We start from the raw sequence: 19,431 nt of genomic DNA on the forward strand, positions 1-19,431 counted from the left end.
GGCAAACGGCTAACGAGGCTACCGCGACTACAGGAACCACCATCTTACTGACAGAATGCAGCTTCCGGTTCGTAATTAGAGGTAGCGTGGTGTACTCCGAGAGATACGTTCGTGTGTGCTCTGATACGAGCGCGTGTCGATTACATTCGAGGATAATTAAAAGGCCAGACAGTTTAGGCATTACGCTTTTTATGTTTTCCACTTTTATCGTCTGTTTGATTCACGAGGAGATCTTACTGTCGTCAGGGGAGTTTCTTCGTTTATGGTGCTTCCTCAAAGCTTATGACGGTTGTTGAAACTTTAGATTCCTTTCAGTTGCAGATGGATGTTGTAAGATGTTGCACCGCGATCGTTTTGAAGAATACATTTAGAGAGCTCTCACTTTAGAGCCTTCTTTTCCTTTATGAGCTTTTTTTGTTTATTTAAGCATTTTGAACCTCATACGAGGTACACTTCAACTGCACAAGCATGTGTAATGTTTATTTTCAGGTTACAGTTTTTAAAAAATTGGTATATTGTGCAATGGCTGAACCATTTTCATTTCTGTAGCTACTTATTTAGGGATAAGTATTTGAGCACTTGGTAGAATGCGATTCAAATCTTTATATTTCTATTTTAATAGAAGTTCCTTTAAATAGATTGCTGTCAATGAATGCATTTTATAACCGAATCCATTTCCCACGATTTCTCAATCGGATTCAAATTGGGAAACTGCGGATACCACTGCAGAGTTTTAAGCTGATTACCAATCATTCATTTCCTAGTAAAATTTTTATCGCATTACTCGTGCCATTATATGTAGCTTCTATAGGCATCGAAAACGTTCATCGATGATAAACCACTTACATTAAAATATTGATACGGACGTTTCAACCAGGTTCTACCGAATATTCAAATAGTTATGGATAGTAGTGTAGATTGTAATGATCTGTATGACAGCGATTTATGGTAACAATAATCGCACGCGAAACTCCTCTATAAGCCCGTACATATAGCGCTGCACTAATTTATCATTGTAACAATTTTGGAAGTAATATTGCTCTTTAGGAAGACATTGTTTTATGATACTCCTGGTTCTTGAACTTGCTATGTAATTTTCTAAATTCTTCGAGTAGGTCGGTATATATTATATATAGGATTATTATACTTCATTAACAAGAGTTTCTGAAATTAATTTAGCTAACAAATCCACTTTCCTATTGAGTTAAATTCCAATGTATGGTAGAATCTTCACGAATTTGACGTGGTCTATGCTTTCTTAAAACTGTTTTATATTTTCTGTAAACATAAAAATGTCATAATTCGTGTTTTAAAGGATAATATGCAGAGCAGCGTATAATGTGATACAGACTGCAGTAAATACGGATGCACTAAAATTAATACTCTTTATTCCTTTAATATCTAGTTTAGGGCATTTGCATGCTGATCCAATGTACGTATTTTCTGGGATTTTACTACGATCTATACATGTATATATTGGATGAGCATTGTTTCTAGAGAACGTTTCATTTCACATAAAGTTCGGATTGTTTGTTTTCTTTAAGCCTGGCCTTGTTCTGTATCGATCGTAATTTATGTTAATATAACTTTATATTTATGGTAGGAAATATTATAATATATATTATTTATTCACCCGTAATTGTACATGAATTGCCTTAAATGTACTCACAGTATTTTCGACTGACATTCGATTAACGACAAATCAACGAGTCACAGTTGTAATATAGGCATCTTTCGCTTTTGCAACGCTATTGCATGAAAATTGGGTGTGCGAATCCTTTTTTGACTCATTTTAGTTAGTAGCGATGAGTTGCAGGTTTGCTCGTTTTTCTTCGAGCGATAGGAATCGCGGTCGATCTATCAATGCCACGTTTAGTCTTAAGGCAACGCATAGGAACGATATTAATAGTTGTCCTAAATACTGAGGAGTGTTTATCGAGGAATTAGCGACTCCATCTCCAGGGATTCGAGACTTCGCGAGAATAAAACGGTGTTGGGTTATTGATTCGATAGCCTTCGCTCGATAATTCTGAAGACTAGGGACAATTTATCGCGGCACCACGCTGCTGTGTCTTTCTCCGTTATAGAATCTGAGTATTAGCGCATAATGGGAATTAAGCTCGAAAAACGACAACGTGGAATGATCGTGAATCGAATAATCTGAGAGGTTTAAGCGAGAACGAATCGCAGCATGATTTTCTCCACACTCGTTTTTAATAAAACGGTACTAATAAAGAAAATAGAAACTTGACATATTTTACTAGGGACTAGTGTAGTAGCCACCAATTTGTGAATGAAAATAGAATGTTGCTCTAGATATAAGAAACAAGAGTTCGTAATAAATATGTAGTGTACAATGGAATAACTAATTATTATAGAAAAAATCATGTAGTCTTTCTTTTAAGAAGGACTATTGTAAGTGATTAATACTTTTGGAAACTATAATTTACATTTATTAATGAGAATATGTTCTTCCACCATTTACTAATTATTTGCAGATTTGCAAAACCGTTTTTGTAAATCTATTTATCTATGTAGTTAGTATTTCTGAAAATTAATTAAGTAGTCTGTACTTTCGAATTTTTGAAATTCGAAATTATTTTGAATTCAAGTTTCACAGTTGCTTTTCACGAAAAAAAAAAGTAATTTAGTTTTACTAATATTCTGTTGCAAGTATCTCCATCGACATAAAAATTTCCTCTGGGTTTCCCGGAATCGCCTTTCTGCACGTGTAATTATTAATATGTGCATTAACAGCGTGCAGGGAATACCATGTTGCAGGAGAAACGTTTCGCAGATGTGACGCAGGAAAAATGATATATTTATGAGAGTGAGGGTAGTTTCCGTTCCATGCAAATGAGTACAAGGGGAGAAAGAGTGTTTTTGAGAATGCTAGGCTAGTATGACCTTTCGAGAAGTAATAACAGTCACAAGGAAAGTAGTGGGTCGTTTCGAAGAGGCGAAAAGGCCATAACATTTTATTCGCTGGCCGTGTAACATCTATATGTACCAAGACGTCCGTTTGCAAGACTTGTATTCTCTCTCTAAAAACTGGGTCGACCGCCATTGTTCGATATTATTTGTCGCGTTCATTAATTCTTTCCCCTTTTCCTCGCTCTTTCACGCCTGTTCTCCTAGTTTGACCTCCAGCTTTTCACCGGTATTTCGATCAATTAAGTTTGAGATCGCATCGTGTAAGCAGCGAGGTTCATTCATGTGAAAGTTTTCACCCAGAGCTGCCTCGAAGATGAACTTTACCCCGTACTTCGAAGTTTCTTGATCTTCTCGATCATTTCCATCGTCCCTGTTTGTCTTGGAATTTCCTCTGACAAGATTGAAGATGAATTCGTGGAAAAGATGGTGGAAAACTTCGGAATTGAGGCAGATAGGACTTTGTTTATATTATTTATTCTTCTTGGTTATCTTTAATGTCATACGTGCTTCGTTATATTTAAATATGATAGCAAAAGCAGAATTTGGTAGATTTTCTGAAATATATGATAAAGAAACAGTGTATCTCTTGTAATGTCGCACGAAGTCTGACATATGGCTGACCTATACTACTGATACAGGAGATTTCCATTACTTTGAGGATTGTGCTACTCGTTTCTTACAATATTTTAAGAATTAAAAAACGTAGAAAGACAAAAATCTTTGACACTTGATCACTGTTCAGGATATTATTATTTTAAAAAGTTGCTGCCCTTCTGCGCCAATTCGCTTAATTGTCACTATAACCTACACTCGTATGTCTTTTCCTTTTCTTCTCTAATTGAAAATTAGGAATTGTGCTTGTTGCTAAAACTCATAGCGGCAAAAAACAGCTCGTCTGCATTCTGGCCTCAATTTGTTTTTCGAATTGCTCTATTCTTTCTTGACTACCATGTATAACTATAACTGTCCTAGTTCAAGGAAATGTTACATTCAGCGGTGTTTTATTCACAATGAAAAATAGGTACAGCGAATTCATTGGCCGAAAGTCGCGCCAAATGTGTCATCGTCGTGACCTTGAGCCTGCGTCGAATCCCATAGGACGACGCGACGTCCACTGACGCGAGGAGAATGAACTTTGTTTCAAGAACGGGGTGTACATATGTATATCGCGGACGCATTGAAAGCTTTTCATAGAGGAGGCTATTCAACGCCCGAGTGTCGTCTTGAATCGACATTCGATGCAGCGTGGAACTGCAAAATCTCTCGCACACTAAACGCAAGCGATCCTCTTCCTGCGGGAATTCCATGATTTCTGCTCGATTCTTCCTCATATAATTGGTAACTTTATCGCGCATTTTTCACAGGCCTTCTTCTAATTTGGACTGTCCTGCCGTTTCCTTATATTAATTTCTTCTTCCTCGATACAAGTTCATGACTTGAAATTAAATAGAAGTTTTAAAGTCGTAAGAAACTCATTTCTAAGATTACTCGATGTTCTGGGAACTTAAATTCATCGTTTTAAAGTCGGGGGTCAAGTAAAATGAAAGAATAGTTTCAAAAAGGAAACATGAGGGTACCATCGAGCTTATGCCGAGACAACACTATAATAACTTGAATTTGTCTTCCCTCGAGCTACAGCCAAGTAAAATTGAAGAATAGTCCCAAGAAAATATGAGCGTAGAGTTTGTATGGAGATAGTGTAATGTGTTACAGAGACCTGTGTAATCAAAAGATGTTTTTACTTCTTCCTTTGTATTGTTGCCTTCGGCAATTGTATCTTCCGTTCCTTCTTCAAGCTAACGAGGCGTTTACGCACCGAACAAATACAATTTCACTTTAAACCGCGTGGTTCCGGAAAAAGTTTCCATCGTAGGATTAAACTGCAAGCAGCATCGAAAGGAAATTATCGGAGAAACGGACTTTCCTCGATTGTTCTTTGTTGTTTCTTAGTTTTCTTTCTTCCCAGTTATTGCCCTCCAGCAGCCGTTTATTCTTGTTTATTGTCTCTCTTTCCTACGGCTACTTTTGATCTTAAAAGCGGCCAGGGTAAAATATTACGCATGAAAGTTTCATGAGACGCTATCTGCGACTATTTAAAGCCACTGGACTAGAAGATTGTACGAATCTTCGATAGGGAATTGTGGTTATGCGCAAACATTGCATATACAAACACAACATGGTATTCAGTTTCGGCCAAAGATAGTTCCCGCTGATAGATTTACTCGTTCCTCGGTACACGTAAAGGATCTATATCACTGTTAAAGATATCACTTATTCTAACATTGTCGAGTTATTCAAAAATAAATTCTAAAATAATCAATGGAACACAGAAGCGATGTAAATGAACTGATCATCATTAACGATGTCTAAAGTCCCAAAAAGATTCACTGGTAACGAGAAATAAATGTTCCTTCGAAAAGAGGCAGCTGAACTTACAGAAAAATATATGCACCGGGAATACTGCCCCATATGTACATACACATGTGTGACAGAATAATAGAATCTCGAGTATCTAGACCAGTTCCGCTCGAATCAACTCCAACCTATAACCTCTCTCTACCTTTCACTCTACTTCGTTCCTTGAATTTGAAATTCGAAACTCCCCTGCTTTAAAGCAGAGGCAGCTCTTCCACGTTCTTCCTCCAGTAAACGACAGCTCTCTAACGATACAGTAAAGTTGAGTACAGTGACCAAATATCGCAATCACGCGAAATTTTACGAACCAGAAGCGCTAAACGTGTCGCTGGTTTTCGAAGAGGAGGAAGGAGGTATGCTCAAATAACATCATCATAATCCCAGGCGGTGGGGTAGTTATCGTGCTCGAAAGCTCTGGATAAAGGCCGCGGATGATCATCGAGCTTCCTTTCATGTTACTTCAGCGTTTTACCCGGTAGTATGAACAGAATCGAATTCAGAGGGGAGGGGAGGGGGGATGAGGGGAAAGACAAGGAGAAGGGGAAGGAGAGGGGGAGGGTGATTGCCGCTAATGGATTCCATCCCCTGAAAGCGCGGAGGTGCACACCGATGTGTAAGTGTATCCAGATTAATATGCTGGTGAAAAATACCACGGTGGATGACACTAATTCGAGACCCCCATAAATCCTACAGGAGCTGGTAACTCCCATCGGAACCAGTATTTATGGGGTCGATAAATAATAAGAAAGTATAATAAGCGACACACCGACACGCCTCCAGCCACCCTTCGTTCGACTTCCGTCCCCGATTGCTTCCCCGATTCATATCCCCGCGCCTCGGTCAGGCGTGCAATAAATTCACGTCCATTTTCGAAGCGAGATGGGGAGGGGAGGGGAGGGGAGGGGAGGGGGACATTCGACGATTCGACGATTTGACCCGTTTCCTGTACTACCCCGTACATTTTCATCCCCTTCCTCTGGCTTTCTGCAAGCGTACTTCCGATCGCCGAACCCATCCTGCCGGAGATACGCGCGCGCGAACGTATTATGGACTGAATAAAAATGTCGACGGGGATTCCTGCGCGCCGCCTCTGGACCTGGCTTTGTTCTTTATGAAAGCAATCGGAGGAATTGTCTGCTCGTTCTCGGGAATAACGTGTCGCGAGGGAGACACTGACGTTTTTGATTGATAAGAGAGCAGACGTCTGATGTGCGAGATTTTGTCGCGACTTTGTATCGCGGGCTTAGGAATTCGAGAAGCTGAACCGTTTTTATTGTATGGAACAGCGTATGGTCCGTTTCCTTATGTTGAGCGTCGTAAATATGCGGATGTTTATGCGAATTTATATTCTCGCGAGCATACGAAGCGGAATTTAAATAGAGATTTATTTCACCCTTCGAATATTAGCTTCGATATTCTTGTACTAAAAATTTGTTTCAATCTCTAAATATTGTAACGTATACCCTACTTTCGATATTTTGTATATTTTTGCATATTACGTGCGCCCTGTGCTTTTTGCATACTTAAATTTTCCATAAATGCATAAAGATCCGCCGATTCGATAATCTACCCATTACACGTACCTAAAATGTAATCTAAGTTTGAAATTTCAATCTCTGGTCCGTTTTTCGCAGAAACCAACGCAATCTTTACATTCTCTGAAAAACTGCATTGCAACAGAATCCAATAGAATATATATGGATACCTTCTTGCTGGGTAACGTCACAGCTATTGTTCGCTGTGTCAGAGGTCTTCAATTAGTAACACGAAATATGACACTTGCTGTATAGCGGCAAACAGCGTGGCTCTGTTGTTCCATTCCTAAAGAAATTTACGAGGATCTCTCGGATACCGTAGGTTTGCTACAGTGGAAAGTTGAAGTGTTCCCGTAGCCCTTCTGGAAAGATTATCCTTGGGCCATACGACGTTCCTTTGTTATGCATAGAACGAGGACGCTCGGTGGACGACGCTAAAACGCTCCTATTTCTTGACAATCGCCTTCCCTTCCTGTATCCCGTCTCTCAGGTTCTTCCCACCTCCGCGAGGTCTTTCGCCTTCGCCCTATATTCTCCGCCCACCGTTTCTGCATTCCTTCAATTCTCTGGGAGGAAACGGCGATAAGGGAGAACCTGTATGTTTTGGGGATGACGAATATGTGGCTCTTTTTTAAACTGGGATTCTCATATGGACGAGTTCGAATTCTCTTCTGTTAACATGTCCTCTTCAGACATGGTTAATAACTTTCGAGAATTTTAGAATTTGCTCAGCTAGATTATTATTTATTGTCTTCTTTGTTTTTGTTTCAGAATATTTAGGAATAGTTTATAATGGGTCTACACTGTATATTTAGGGAGGTCAATTTTTGTTTTACGTTTGTGCCCCATTTGATTAAAGTATTTACAATAATACATGTTTCAAAATGGGTGAAGTTGAAATCGCTTCATTTTTAGATACATATAATCTGTGGTTGTAAGACAAAATCACCTGGGTCACATGTTTCTGTTTTCGAGATATTGACGTTTAAAGTTTTCAATTTCAATATTCTTTATGGACTTCTCGAGGATTTCTTATGGACGATTTCTCAGCAAATTAATGTTCGATATCGCTCTCGCTGTATCCAAACGAGTTACATTAACTATTATTCTACACACATAAAAACGCAGAAACACAGAAGATCCATCAGGGCTCCATTAAACAAAATCCATAAGGAAGAGAAAAGCAAGTGGATAATAGCCACGCATATTTATAATAGCTACGCATTAATAGCTTTCACTATGGGCTTTTAATGATCGCAGAAGAATCTCATAAAATCGGGAGACTTGAAAGGTAGCAAAGGGCAAGAGGACCAAGTATTTGTATGGGTTCAATTTGGAATAAAGCCAAGCCTTGGGTTGCGCGTCGTGCCAATTCGACGAAGGATAGACGCTCGTAAAGGATGCAGCTCGGTTCGTTGAACAAATTAATAGCAATCTCAAGGAATCGGTCGGCTATTAGAATGTTCGAATGCGATTTCCTTGAATGATCGCGGGAGCCTGATTTCCTGCAACGATTCTCTGATCTTTAGGAGACACTTGCGCGTCTCGATTCGATTTCGGAGCTTAAATAAATGGACTTTCACGAATGAGCAAAACGCACGTACATTTTATACGTAAAACGACGCTCTTTTATTACTTTTTCCTGTATTTCATCTGCGACAGCCTTAGTCTTAAAATCTTTATGATTATTACGAATTTTGAACGTATATATAAGTCACCACTTTGCTGCTCTGTCGTTTCCCTAAGTCTTTAATCGCTGCAAATTAACCAGCTGCTTCGAAAATAATTTCCATTGTCAGCTGCGTAGAACGCAAGGACGCCGATAGAACATACGTACGTGTACGCCGCCTATTCAACGCCTTATACCAGTTCGCGGCATTGAAACGTACTCAGCGTGGAGTAGTGTGAAAAAACGTCGGTCCAATTTTCTGGAAATCTCCCCGACGATATGCTTGGCCGCCAGCAATAGACAGTTAATGAGGCCGGAAATAAGAGGCAGCGAATTACGAGAGAGGAGTGATTGTGTGTGGCCATTGGCACGTATCGATTGTGCACGGCCGATACGTCCGAAGTTGCTTCCTTTTCTCGGTTTTGTTGCACGGTTCACGGGCTCCCACATGGCACAGGTAACGAGCTCGATGGGAGGCTAAAAAGTAGACTGGTTCCTTTAAAACGAATGAGCGTCGTAATCCTGCTGTAACGAGATTCGAACGCTCGGTAAAGACACTTTTGTGATGCGGTACAGGAAATCGACAACGTTTCCAGGGGCTTCTTTCTTTTTCCACTGGCGTCGTTATTTAACTACGAAGAGTTTTGAAGAGACCCTTGCTGACAGAGATGCGGCGAGGAAAATTGAAAAACTGTAGAAAACATTTGTTCTGTAACAGTTGTAGTAAGGGAGGAAGCATCTTGAGTGAGCTCTGAGAATCGAGATATAGAATTAGAGAAATTAAGAATTAGAAATAAAGAGGAGTATATATATACATAGAACGATTTTGAAGATTTGGCAATTTAAAATTTGAAAGCTTTAAGTATTTAAAAGTTTGAAGGTTCGAAATTGAAAAATTTAAATAGTCGAAGATTTGTATTTCTAATATTTGATAATTTGAAAATTTAGACGTTGCAAATTCAAATATTCGAAGATTCAAAATTTGAAATTTTAAAAAACTAAACGTCTATGTTTTGCAGGTTCAAAAATTTGAAAATTTGAAAATATGAAATTCAAAAATTTTGAATATTTTTGAAAGTGTAATTTGGGTAATTTGAAATATTGAAAATTTATGTATTAAATGTAAATTAAATATCTGTAGACTGTACAGTGTAGCGTTGGGTTTCCATAATATTAATTCTGACCGTAGAAATGAGAGCATAATGGTATCAAGATAAATCGTTTCTTTATTTCGCAAATGGTTTCTTGGATATCTTTTTCATCTTTGTCATCTGTGTCGTATTATAAATGCGAAGCTTAAAGTGGAGAATAACGCATCGAACGATTTAATATTTACATAGATCGACAGTTCGATCTGACCAGTGTTCTCAATAATGTAGCGACCAATCTCTTGAATACTTTCTGTGCCCCGGGCTCAGAAGGAACGACTCGCTGTTGTTTCCTTCGTCTCGTTTTTCCTCGTCTCAACTTGAATCTGTTGACAAGAAAACTAGAATCATTTGCTTCCGCCAGGTCAATGATATAAAGTGTCTTCCGCTTTGGAGTTCAGTTGAGGATGTTGAGTTTCCATATTCCTTTTCTTTGCAGGAACCCTGGGATGTAAAAGAAACGAGGGCGTTTCAATTCTCTTTTACTATTCCTTATCCTCTCAAGAATGAAACTATCCGAGAGTAGCCTTCGTAGTATATATGTCTCTGTTAGTTTGAGATCAATATAAATTTTTCTTTAAGAATAAATCTAAAAAAGTGGTGAATCATAAGTCCTTAAGCTTCACCAGTCAAAACAGTGTCACGGTATGTCAATCTGAAGGAAAGTGATTGAATTATTGTTTCTATGTACTGACAGTTTCAACAATCAGTTTAAGCTACTTACAATTGTGACCTGGCAAATCCTGGCTGCAGTAACAGAGAGCTTATTGTACCAGAGAGTAGGATTTACAAGATAAAACTATTAAATACTAAACTCACGGACGAAGTATCACGCGAAATTCGTGACCAATCGTTTCGATGGCAATTCGCGATAAATTCAGTGGGAATACGTGCCATGGTTAACAACAGTTCCATGATTGGATAATACTTGACTTACACGTGTTTGGATTCGTTCTACTTCTATTTCCTGCGCACGGGTTAATTAATTCCCAATCGAGCGTTAAGTGTTTCGAAACGATTGCTGGCCAAGCGATGGAAGATGAGTGAACGAGATTGTTGATTTCTGCCATTGGAACAACTCTGATGTGATTTTAACGATTGAATTTTAACATCGATCCCTGAGGGCTGTTAAATTTCCCTTTTCTGAAACTCGTTATTCTTGGCGCTATGTAAGCTTCCATGATCTATTATCGTGATTTCAATTCATCTGCTTCTCTCTGTTTATTACTACAATTTCATTTCAGTTGAACGTTAAATTTCATAAGACGATTGAAGCAGTAGACTGTAATTTCTGTATAGAAATGTTATTTTCTGGAAATAGTTTCAGGAATTGCAAACCAAAAATGGGAACAGGTACACATACAAATTTGAAAACTTTCCATGTTTGAAAGTTTAGAAGATTAAATTTTAAAAATTCAAGAAATTGAAAATTTATATTTCAAGTGTTATCTGAAATTTTGAAAACTTTGAACGTTTAAAAGCTCAAAATTAAACAATTTGAGAAATTGAAGATTCGTACACATAATCTTCTTTATAGAATTGTAATTTTCGAGAATAGTATTGTCTCGCGAGTTTAAGACCTACGCAGAATAATTGTAAAAGCAATCAATGATCGCTGGCAGAAGTAATCGAGAAAAGTTGCACGATAGCATAGAAGCGAATCTACGACGCTGAAAGGCGAAATGAAACCGAGCAGCTCATTTGGCCGTTATTTTCGTCGACGCAGTTGCGCGGATAATTTACATTTTTTTCTGGCCAGCCGTAGTTCTTTTCATCGTTGAAGAAACGGAGTTGGCCGCAGTAGCTGCAGAACAGAGAGAGATAGCAACGAAGCAAATTTCCTGGCGACTCTTATCGCGGGACCAGAGACACGGTTTGCTGGCCGTTTGTCGCGGACCTACGAAGACGACGCCGTTTTCTTTCGTGCCGTACCTTAACTCGCCCCTTTACCTTTGAAGAAGCAGACAAATGGTTTTTGTTAGCCGCTCCAGGTTTTTCGACGAATATACAGTGTTCTTCAAACCATGAACAGTCTCGTATTTTCATGTTGCTGAGTGTCATTACGTTACTGCTGTTCTAGAAATTGCGACTGTTTGGGTAAACTCAAAGTAGACATGTGTTCCATTTGAAATTATGGTTGGAAGTTGATTTTGTGATATGCGCTGTGCGAGAGTATCTTGGGCGAAGTATAGTATAATTATACTAATCTACATTCTGGATTTACCTAATAGCCACTGCTGCTTCATCAAACGGAGCAGTAAAAATTGAGCAAACATTCCACCATGTAACATTTTCCAGGGTAAATTGTATATTTGTTCCTTTGAAATCTCAGGACAAATTGTCTCTGATTCTGAATTAGCAAGTTTATCTCATTCTACTGCGACAAAGCGAATAATACGGAAACAAACAGAACTTTTGTACTTCCTTAATCCTATAACCAACTTTGACTTTGTTAACAGCCCTGTCCAAGATAGTCTTTAGACTTCATGAATTTACGCAGTGCTTTCATTCTACTCACGCCGTACCATCTGAAATCTCTTCAAGAATTTCGAACCTACTTATCATTTGGTGCAGGTTTTTCGAGGAACTGTCCCTCATCGGCGATATTTTCCTTCCCTCATTGGATAATGGTAAAGACCCTCGAAGAAATTCTCGGAATCCCCTTCGAATATCTACAAGCATGGAAAGAGATTTGACAAATGGTTTTATCCGGCAGTTGACGCCTCGGTTGACGCGCGTACGTGCACGTGACATGTGTCGCGTGTGTCTCGTATGACCCCAGCTCCAATGGGAACCTGAGAATCTGTCATTTCTCGACGTTCGTGAAATGGATGGCGTAGCACCGCTTGACGCACCCTCGATGCTGAAATTTCGGATGGCAACAAGGGACGATCCGTTGTTGCCGATGTGACAGTCCTATGTGTGGATTCTGGGCAGCCAAATAACGCGACATCATATTACAAATCGAAACGGTTCCGATCACGATCGAGTTTCTTATGAATGAAATACATCTCCTCGCTGAAAGGCAGCTTTGGTGACATCTTCAGGAAACGATGTTTTGGGAAAATTGTGAAAACGTTTAACTTGAAATCATTATATATATGTGTGTAAGTAGGGAAGAGTGGGGACAAAAGTAACATTTTTTACAATTGGCTCAGTTGCTAATTATTTTTTAAAGATATCAAAACAAAACGTATGATTTAAGATAGTATGTTTATTGGTCTATTATTTGACCCACGTTTTAGCCTCATATAAAATAATTTATCATATTTACTAATACCACATCAGTTGAGGCATAGAATTAAGTAATATATAATACAGTAGGATTTTAATTGACCGAGTTATAAATATCTTTAGTATTTCGGCTTTCAATTCGTTTTATTAATAATATGAGTGCAGTGTGATCACGGCTGAAAACTAAACTATAATTCAATAATAGCTAATGGTAATAATTTAATATGCAGAATAAATAAATAAATCATTAAACGAGCGTTTGAATATTGAATCTGGTGTTAAGTCGATTAATTGAGGCCTTATTATGCATAAAGAGAAAACAAGATTCGTGGATTGTAGCTGCCACAATTTATATCTATCTTGTTATTCATTTAAATTCGTGCAATCATGCCTTGAAAACCGCTAATAATCGTTCATTAATATTTTTTTAGTGCGTGTAATTTTAAAAGACCTGATCCTCTTAAAACAATGATAGTATAACTTCTAACATTAACATTACTTATTGAAAAAGTTAATATAATAATTCACGCGTGGTTTCAATATAAGATCAATATAAGTTGAGGATGAAATTAATGGAAATAAAATAATGTTAAGTATTAAAGAGTATCATAGACCACAATCGAAGAATTTTAGCAGCAGGTCTAGTCTACAGATCGATTGAAAACGGTTAGCCAGTTAGAAAACTGTCGCAGTTCACGATCCTTCTATCTGATCACGGATTTCCAGGGGAGAATAGGAGTATAAGTTTGAAGTGTGTGCAAATAACATTTAACGTGCGTCGGCATTACTGATACGGAAGAGAGAAACGTTTCAGTAATCTCGAATACGTCTATTCTGAATCTGAGGATGGAAAATGTCGCAAAAGGTGGAAATGGTACGCGTTGCAGGTGTTGTAAAGATAAAACGCAGCTGGCGTTCTGGAAAAGAATGAGCCGTTCAGTCCTCTTCCTTTTTTCTCCATTTCCTGCAAATTGTATAATTCTGCGAAACCAGTACGAATCGAGATTATATCATTCTCTCTCTGAAAATCACAGCTCTGAGTACTTGTGAACAAGTGTCGCAGTGGGCGTGTCAATGGAAAATAACGAAATGACTTTTAAGGTGTAACTTTTATGAATATATCCGTAATTGTAAAACAAAACGACGTAAATCACATATTTCTATTTTCAAGATATTGATGTTTAAATGAAATTTGTCCAAAGTATGAATTTTATATTCTAACGAACCTCAACTTAAATTAAAACAGAAATTTTAATTTATTGAAATTAATTTCAATTTCGTTATGCCTTACACCCTCAGATAGGTATATGAAAATGGGTATACTATCCAAGTTAAAAAATATAATGAATGCACCTAAAATAGTATCTCAATTTGTATTTCAAACAATCCACCTTGCACATATAGAGTAGTTCATTAACCCAAAGCAATGCTCGTTCCGAGATTCCTTTCATTCAACAAAGTATACATAGGTACTGACAATGACAATTATAGACTCGATACTAAATAAACGTACCTGCAATTGAATTAGTAGCATAAGTAATCAACAACGAATTACATGGAACAGTATATTATCGAAGTAGGTAAAAATTAATCGAATAAGTCCTCGCTAACTCGTGAAAGAAGAATGCGAGAAGTTTTCAGCAAACTTCTGACTGCCGACTTATACGTGCCTTCTTGTCTCTTTCTCTCTGGAGGGATGAGCCCGAGGACGGGGACGGACAACGCTGCAGGCAGTTTTTGCAATTAGCGGGTTCAGCATGCTTCCATCCGCGTTTTGTTTAACGCCCTATTCTCGATCGTTTTCCACTCTGATTCCTTCCCTTCTAGTGCTGCTGGGACACTCATAGACTGCATGTCCTCGAACCGAACATTATTGCCAGATGGTTCTAGCGGCGTTTTCAGCTGGTTACTACGCAGCTACGCGAAAGCCCTGTCTTCCATACTCAGACGATTTAACTCGAATCCTCTTTGTTTTCGTTCCACTGCGGCCGATTCAGCTGGCAAATTAAATTTTGCTTACGAAGCTATTGTAATAGAAAAGAGAGTAGGAATATGAGACAAAGTGCAAGTACAAGACCTCTGAGAAAAGTAACGAGATTGGTACTGCAGAGATTTGTCTTTTCTTGAATCTTTTACTTTAAACTGAAACAGAATTGGACTAGTAGAAATTCAGATAGTAATATCAGACGATATTCCTACACTCCCTGACCATCGAATAAGATCTTGATGTCTCGTATTCCTACTTTACTTTATATTGGGTTATTCGGAAAGTAATTTCGTTTTTCCCAAGAGTGTCGTTAGTTATAATTTTAACGAAATTACTTTCCGAACAACCCAATATTTCAGCCCTCTCCTATATAATATATTTCTAAAAGTTCCTTAAATAACTTGCACAAGCTAACACGAGGATGTATTTGATTTCAGATGTCCTGACACCGGGCCACGGGCCACCAGGATGCCGACAGACGACGACTATGGCCGAAGAGAACGTCTCCTACTGCACCAACACCCGATCTCTCAGTACGGGTCCTCGTCATCTCCAGTTCCAGGAACGAACGCAGGGACAGGAAGTATTGGAACCCAGCTCGGTTCTACTAATTCCTCGGACTGCTACAAGCAACAGCAACAGCCAGCAGATTCTCGAACCGGTGCTAACGCATCGATCACATCTAGCCAAGATCGTTTCCAGTCCGAGCAACAAAGCCAAAGCAACGAGCACGATTATGGAGTCCGCGAACGGATGTCGGCGGCTGAGCGGCAGGACAAGTCCACAGAGAAGCCAGTCGACGATTTCCCGAAGTCCTGCGCCGACACTCGGCCAATACAGTCGAGTTGCGAGCGATTCGGCCACTACCAGAATCACGAAAGGTTCGGGCAATCCCTGCACCACCAGTACACCCCGCGAGCCACGTCTGGATCAACGCTGTCGCAGAACGCTCTGGCTGAGCGTTTTTCACGGTTCACCGACTTCGGCGGTCTGCACGGGGAGCAGAGACTCTCATTGGCCTCGTCTGAGCATTTTCAGCAAGCCACGAGCACCGAGCTACGTTTCCACCATGAACGGGTGTCCTCGGGAAACGAGTACGCGAACACCAATATCTTGGTGCCGGGCTGCGCGACAAGTCCATTTTCGTCGGAGACATTCCCCTCACCCCCATCACCAGCACCAGCGAACGACCGTTTCGTGCCACCGCCTCCCCTGTCACCCAGTCCAAGCGAGAAGTATGCCTCGACACAGAGTCTGGCTGGTTATCCTGCTGCTGATAGGATTCTGCCCCCAGGTTCTCCAAGCACCAGATATGGCGGGGGTACCGCGCCAGCCTCCCCAATGCCAACCAAGGAACGATTCTCATCGGCGGAACGATTACTGGCCAATCAGCAGTCGTCGAGTTCCATACACGAGTCCAAGGAGCAGCAACGATACTCTGGAACCAGCGATAGATTGCTGTCCGGTTCATCGCCGGTGCTGGGGAGTCTTCAAGTCAGTTTACAAGGGGACAGAGGCAGCGTGTACACCAAAGAGGCTTCTGGCTCGCGATATGGTACAGTTTCCACGGACAGACTGCTTTCATCATCGCCCATACATGCACCGGTGCCAGAAAGATTCGCGGGAAAATCGGCGGACAGGTACCTTGGAGACTCGCCTGGTCATGAACGATACCACCGACAGGAAGCGACGTCAAGTGTTCATCATGATCGTTACTCGGCAAGCACCGAGAGATTTCTCTCGAACTCGCCTAATCCTGAGGCCTCCCATCAGCGGTTCTCGTCGACGGAGAGGTCCCTGCAAGTGTCGTCCAGTGTTAACGAGCAGAGACGATTGTACTCCGATCGGGGTGTTGAGACAGTGTGCCAGAAGTACGCAGAGAGACCCAGTGGATCCCCAGCGCCAGCGGACTTTAGCAGGTACTCTAGTTTCCAAGAAGTTGGGAGTCAGGCTAGATACGTTTCTAGCGGGGATCGTTTCAACGATTCGACGATTCAACGCTGCAGTCACTCGCGATCCAACGATAGGTTCTGTTCATCCACCGATCGCTATCTCAGCTCGTCTCCAGGACACGACAGAAGGCTCGCCAACGATACGTCCAGATACGGTGTCTCGGGCTCCTCCACTGAACGATTACTCTCCACGACATCTTCTTCGTCCTCCTCCTCCACAGACACCGTCGCGAAGTACCATTCCTCCTACAGCAACACAACAGTCACGCAATCGACATCCAACGATCGCTTCACCTCTATTTCACCGACCCCCGAGACAACAAGTAGCAACCTCAGGTCAAGCACGGGAACCACGGGTGGAACAGGAAGCTCTAGCTACCAGAGCACAACGAAAACCAGTGTTGACAAATACCTACAGGTGTCTAAGTCCGTTCAGAGCTACAGTAATGAGCGTTATGTCAGCGGGAGTAGTAGCGATCAGTTCGACAGGCTCAGCCAGGATCGATACGAGAGATTTTCGAACCCAGTCGATGCTAGCGATCGATTTACGACTACCACCACTCCTGATCGTTTTCACTCTAACGCTGAGCGATATTCTCCAGCGCGAGCCGCGGACAAGTACCTGTCATTGCCAAAGCCGAAGGATCGATACACTGGTCGCATAACGCCGATATCCTCTTGCAGCACCTCTGTCACATCTACGTCAACCGATCGGTGCTACTGCCCGACAAGCGTGACCGGAAGCTACGTTCCACCAACCGCGCACACACCTGTCGAACGATATGTGCCTCAACCGCCTCCAGAGGTCCTCTATCCGGACAGATACGTGGATAGGTACGTACCACCATCTGCACACACGCCGACCGATCGTTACGTGCCCACCAACGATCCTGGCGATCCCTACATGAGACGAGATCTTGGGTTTCACCATCATTATCGGCTACCACCGCCTGCTGGCTATCCGTACCATCAGTCGCACTTCAGGCTCCGCGGTTTCGCCTACGCATCACCTGGTCGTCTGAGCGGTAGCCCTGGTTCTAGTAGCTCCAGTAGTACTGCGTCCAATCAGAGGGATGGCTTTTTAATGTCACCGCTGCTTAGACCCAAGGTACGCGCTTCTGCGGTTGAGTTTCAAGGTGTGAACAGTGGTGTCGGTTGCCAAGTGTGCCCCAATCCATCGTCTTGCTGCAACGAGGTTTCTGGAAGCGGGAGGTCCTGTTGTCAGGGGATCAGGAGGTCCTTACCACCTGGGGCGTTGCCGACGATTCCACCACAGACATCTTGGTGAGTTTATTTTTTATGATGTTTGTAGTATGGTGTGTTATGTAGATATAGGGTAAAGGGTTCAATTGCTGGTCACTTTAACGCAAGTTCTTTTGATAAAATCTCGCGATACCGAGATTATAATTGATAATGCCGCGGTTAAGTCGGTTTAATTTTTAGTTGTATACATTAACCCTTTCTTTCCTAACTTACTTAACGATTACGAAGAAAGATTTATATTTTGAGTTCTGTTTCAAATTATGTAACAACTGCAAAGAAATTTTACTTCTCTAAGACATTTTCAGTCCAGAGTATCGCTCATTGTCTTAATTATTCAAAATACATATGCATGTACAATTTTGATATCACGCAGAACGTGTTCATTTCAGTACTTCAGGGCTTCATTTATTTGAGTATATAAAGTGTGTTATTAATTCATACGAAAGTACTTATTATCATTTGTAATCCAGATATGATCTAACTTTCGTGTTTCGTATCTATAGGAGATTATGTTATAATATGCGAACACAGTAGGAACAGATTTAACATAACGAGGTGCTAATGCAATGTAATTAAATTTTAATTATAGTAAGGTGCTTAATTAACTCTGAGTTTAGAAAAATAACAAAAAACTAAAAACATGATTACAGTTCTAACACTGTTCACAATTTAATAAGAAATTTTCGGGATACTGCACCGATTTAATTGTACTAGAATATATAACTTATCGAAAATATCTAACTGAGAAATGAATATTTCTTTTATTACATTTTTTTTCTACTTAATTTCCCTAGTACATTTACATTCTCTATCTGTTACAAATTATAGTGATGATTTAATTAATTTAAATTACGAATTTCTCGAAATATATTAACGAAATTGAAGTTCCATTGTATCCTAAAACAAATATTCCTCCACCTTAGTTCTAGCCCTTTGTAATCTAGACTTGCTTGTTATAGCATTTATAATATACATTTGAAATATTCTTCAGTACAATTGTGTTGACATGATAATTAGGACTTTTAAGGCTTGACAAGGCACTATATTGATGAAGCATTCGATAACCTTTTACTTCACAGTTGATGATCACTGTTTAAAATGTTATCTAAAAATGAACTGGAATGTAGGCCGTGTCCACATTTAGCAGTCGCGCGGAAGTCGCGAGTATAGAAAGGGTCGTTACTTTCGTCGCAGTAATCAGGTTAATGGAGTATCGTGGCCCACTTTATTTTTTCATCTTCATCGGCTCAGTATCTGTTACTTCGCAGTCTCCTTTTTCTTCCGTTTCAAAGTC

At 40.3% G+C, this 19,431-nt stretch overlaps 1 protein-coding gene across 1 annotated transcript in view; it reads left to right on the forward strand.

Annotated features, from left to right (window-relative positions):
• Positions 1-19,431, forward strand: part of Rho-5 (rhomboid-5) — a 117,452-nt gene that overhangs the window by 41,436 nt on the left and 56,585 nt on the right. The window contains exon 4 of the mRNA XM_076378256.1: positions 15,360-18,158. Within this exon, the coding sequence (XP_076234371.1) occupies positions 15,391-18,158 (2,768 nt within the window). The 5' untranslated portion in view covers positions 15,360-15,390. The remainder of the gene's footprint in view (positions 1-15,359; positions 18,159-19,431) is intronic.

The sequence above is a fragment of the Calliopsis andreniformis genome, chromosome 5 (genome assembly GCF_051401765.1).
Source record: "Calliopsis andreniformis isolate RMS-2024a chromosome 5, iyCalAndr_principal, whole genome shotgun sequence".
In the NCBI taxonomy this organism is placed as follows: Eukaryota; Metazoa; Arthropoda; class Insecta; order Hymenoptera; family Andrenidae; genus Calliopsis; species Calliopsis andreniformis.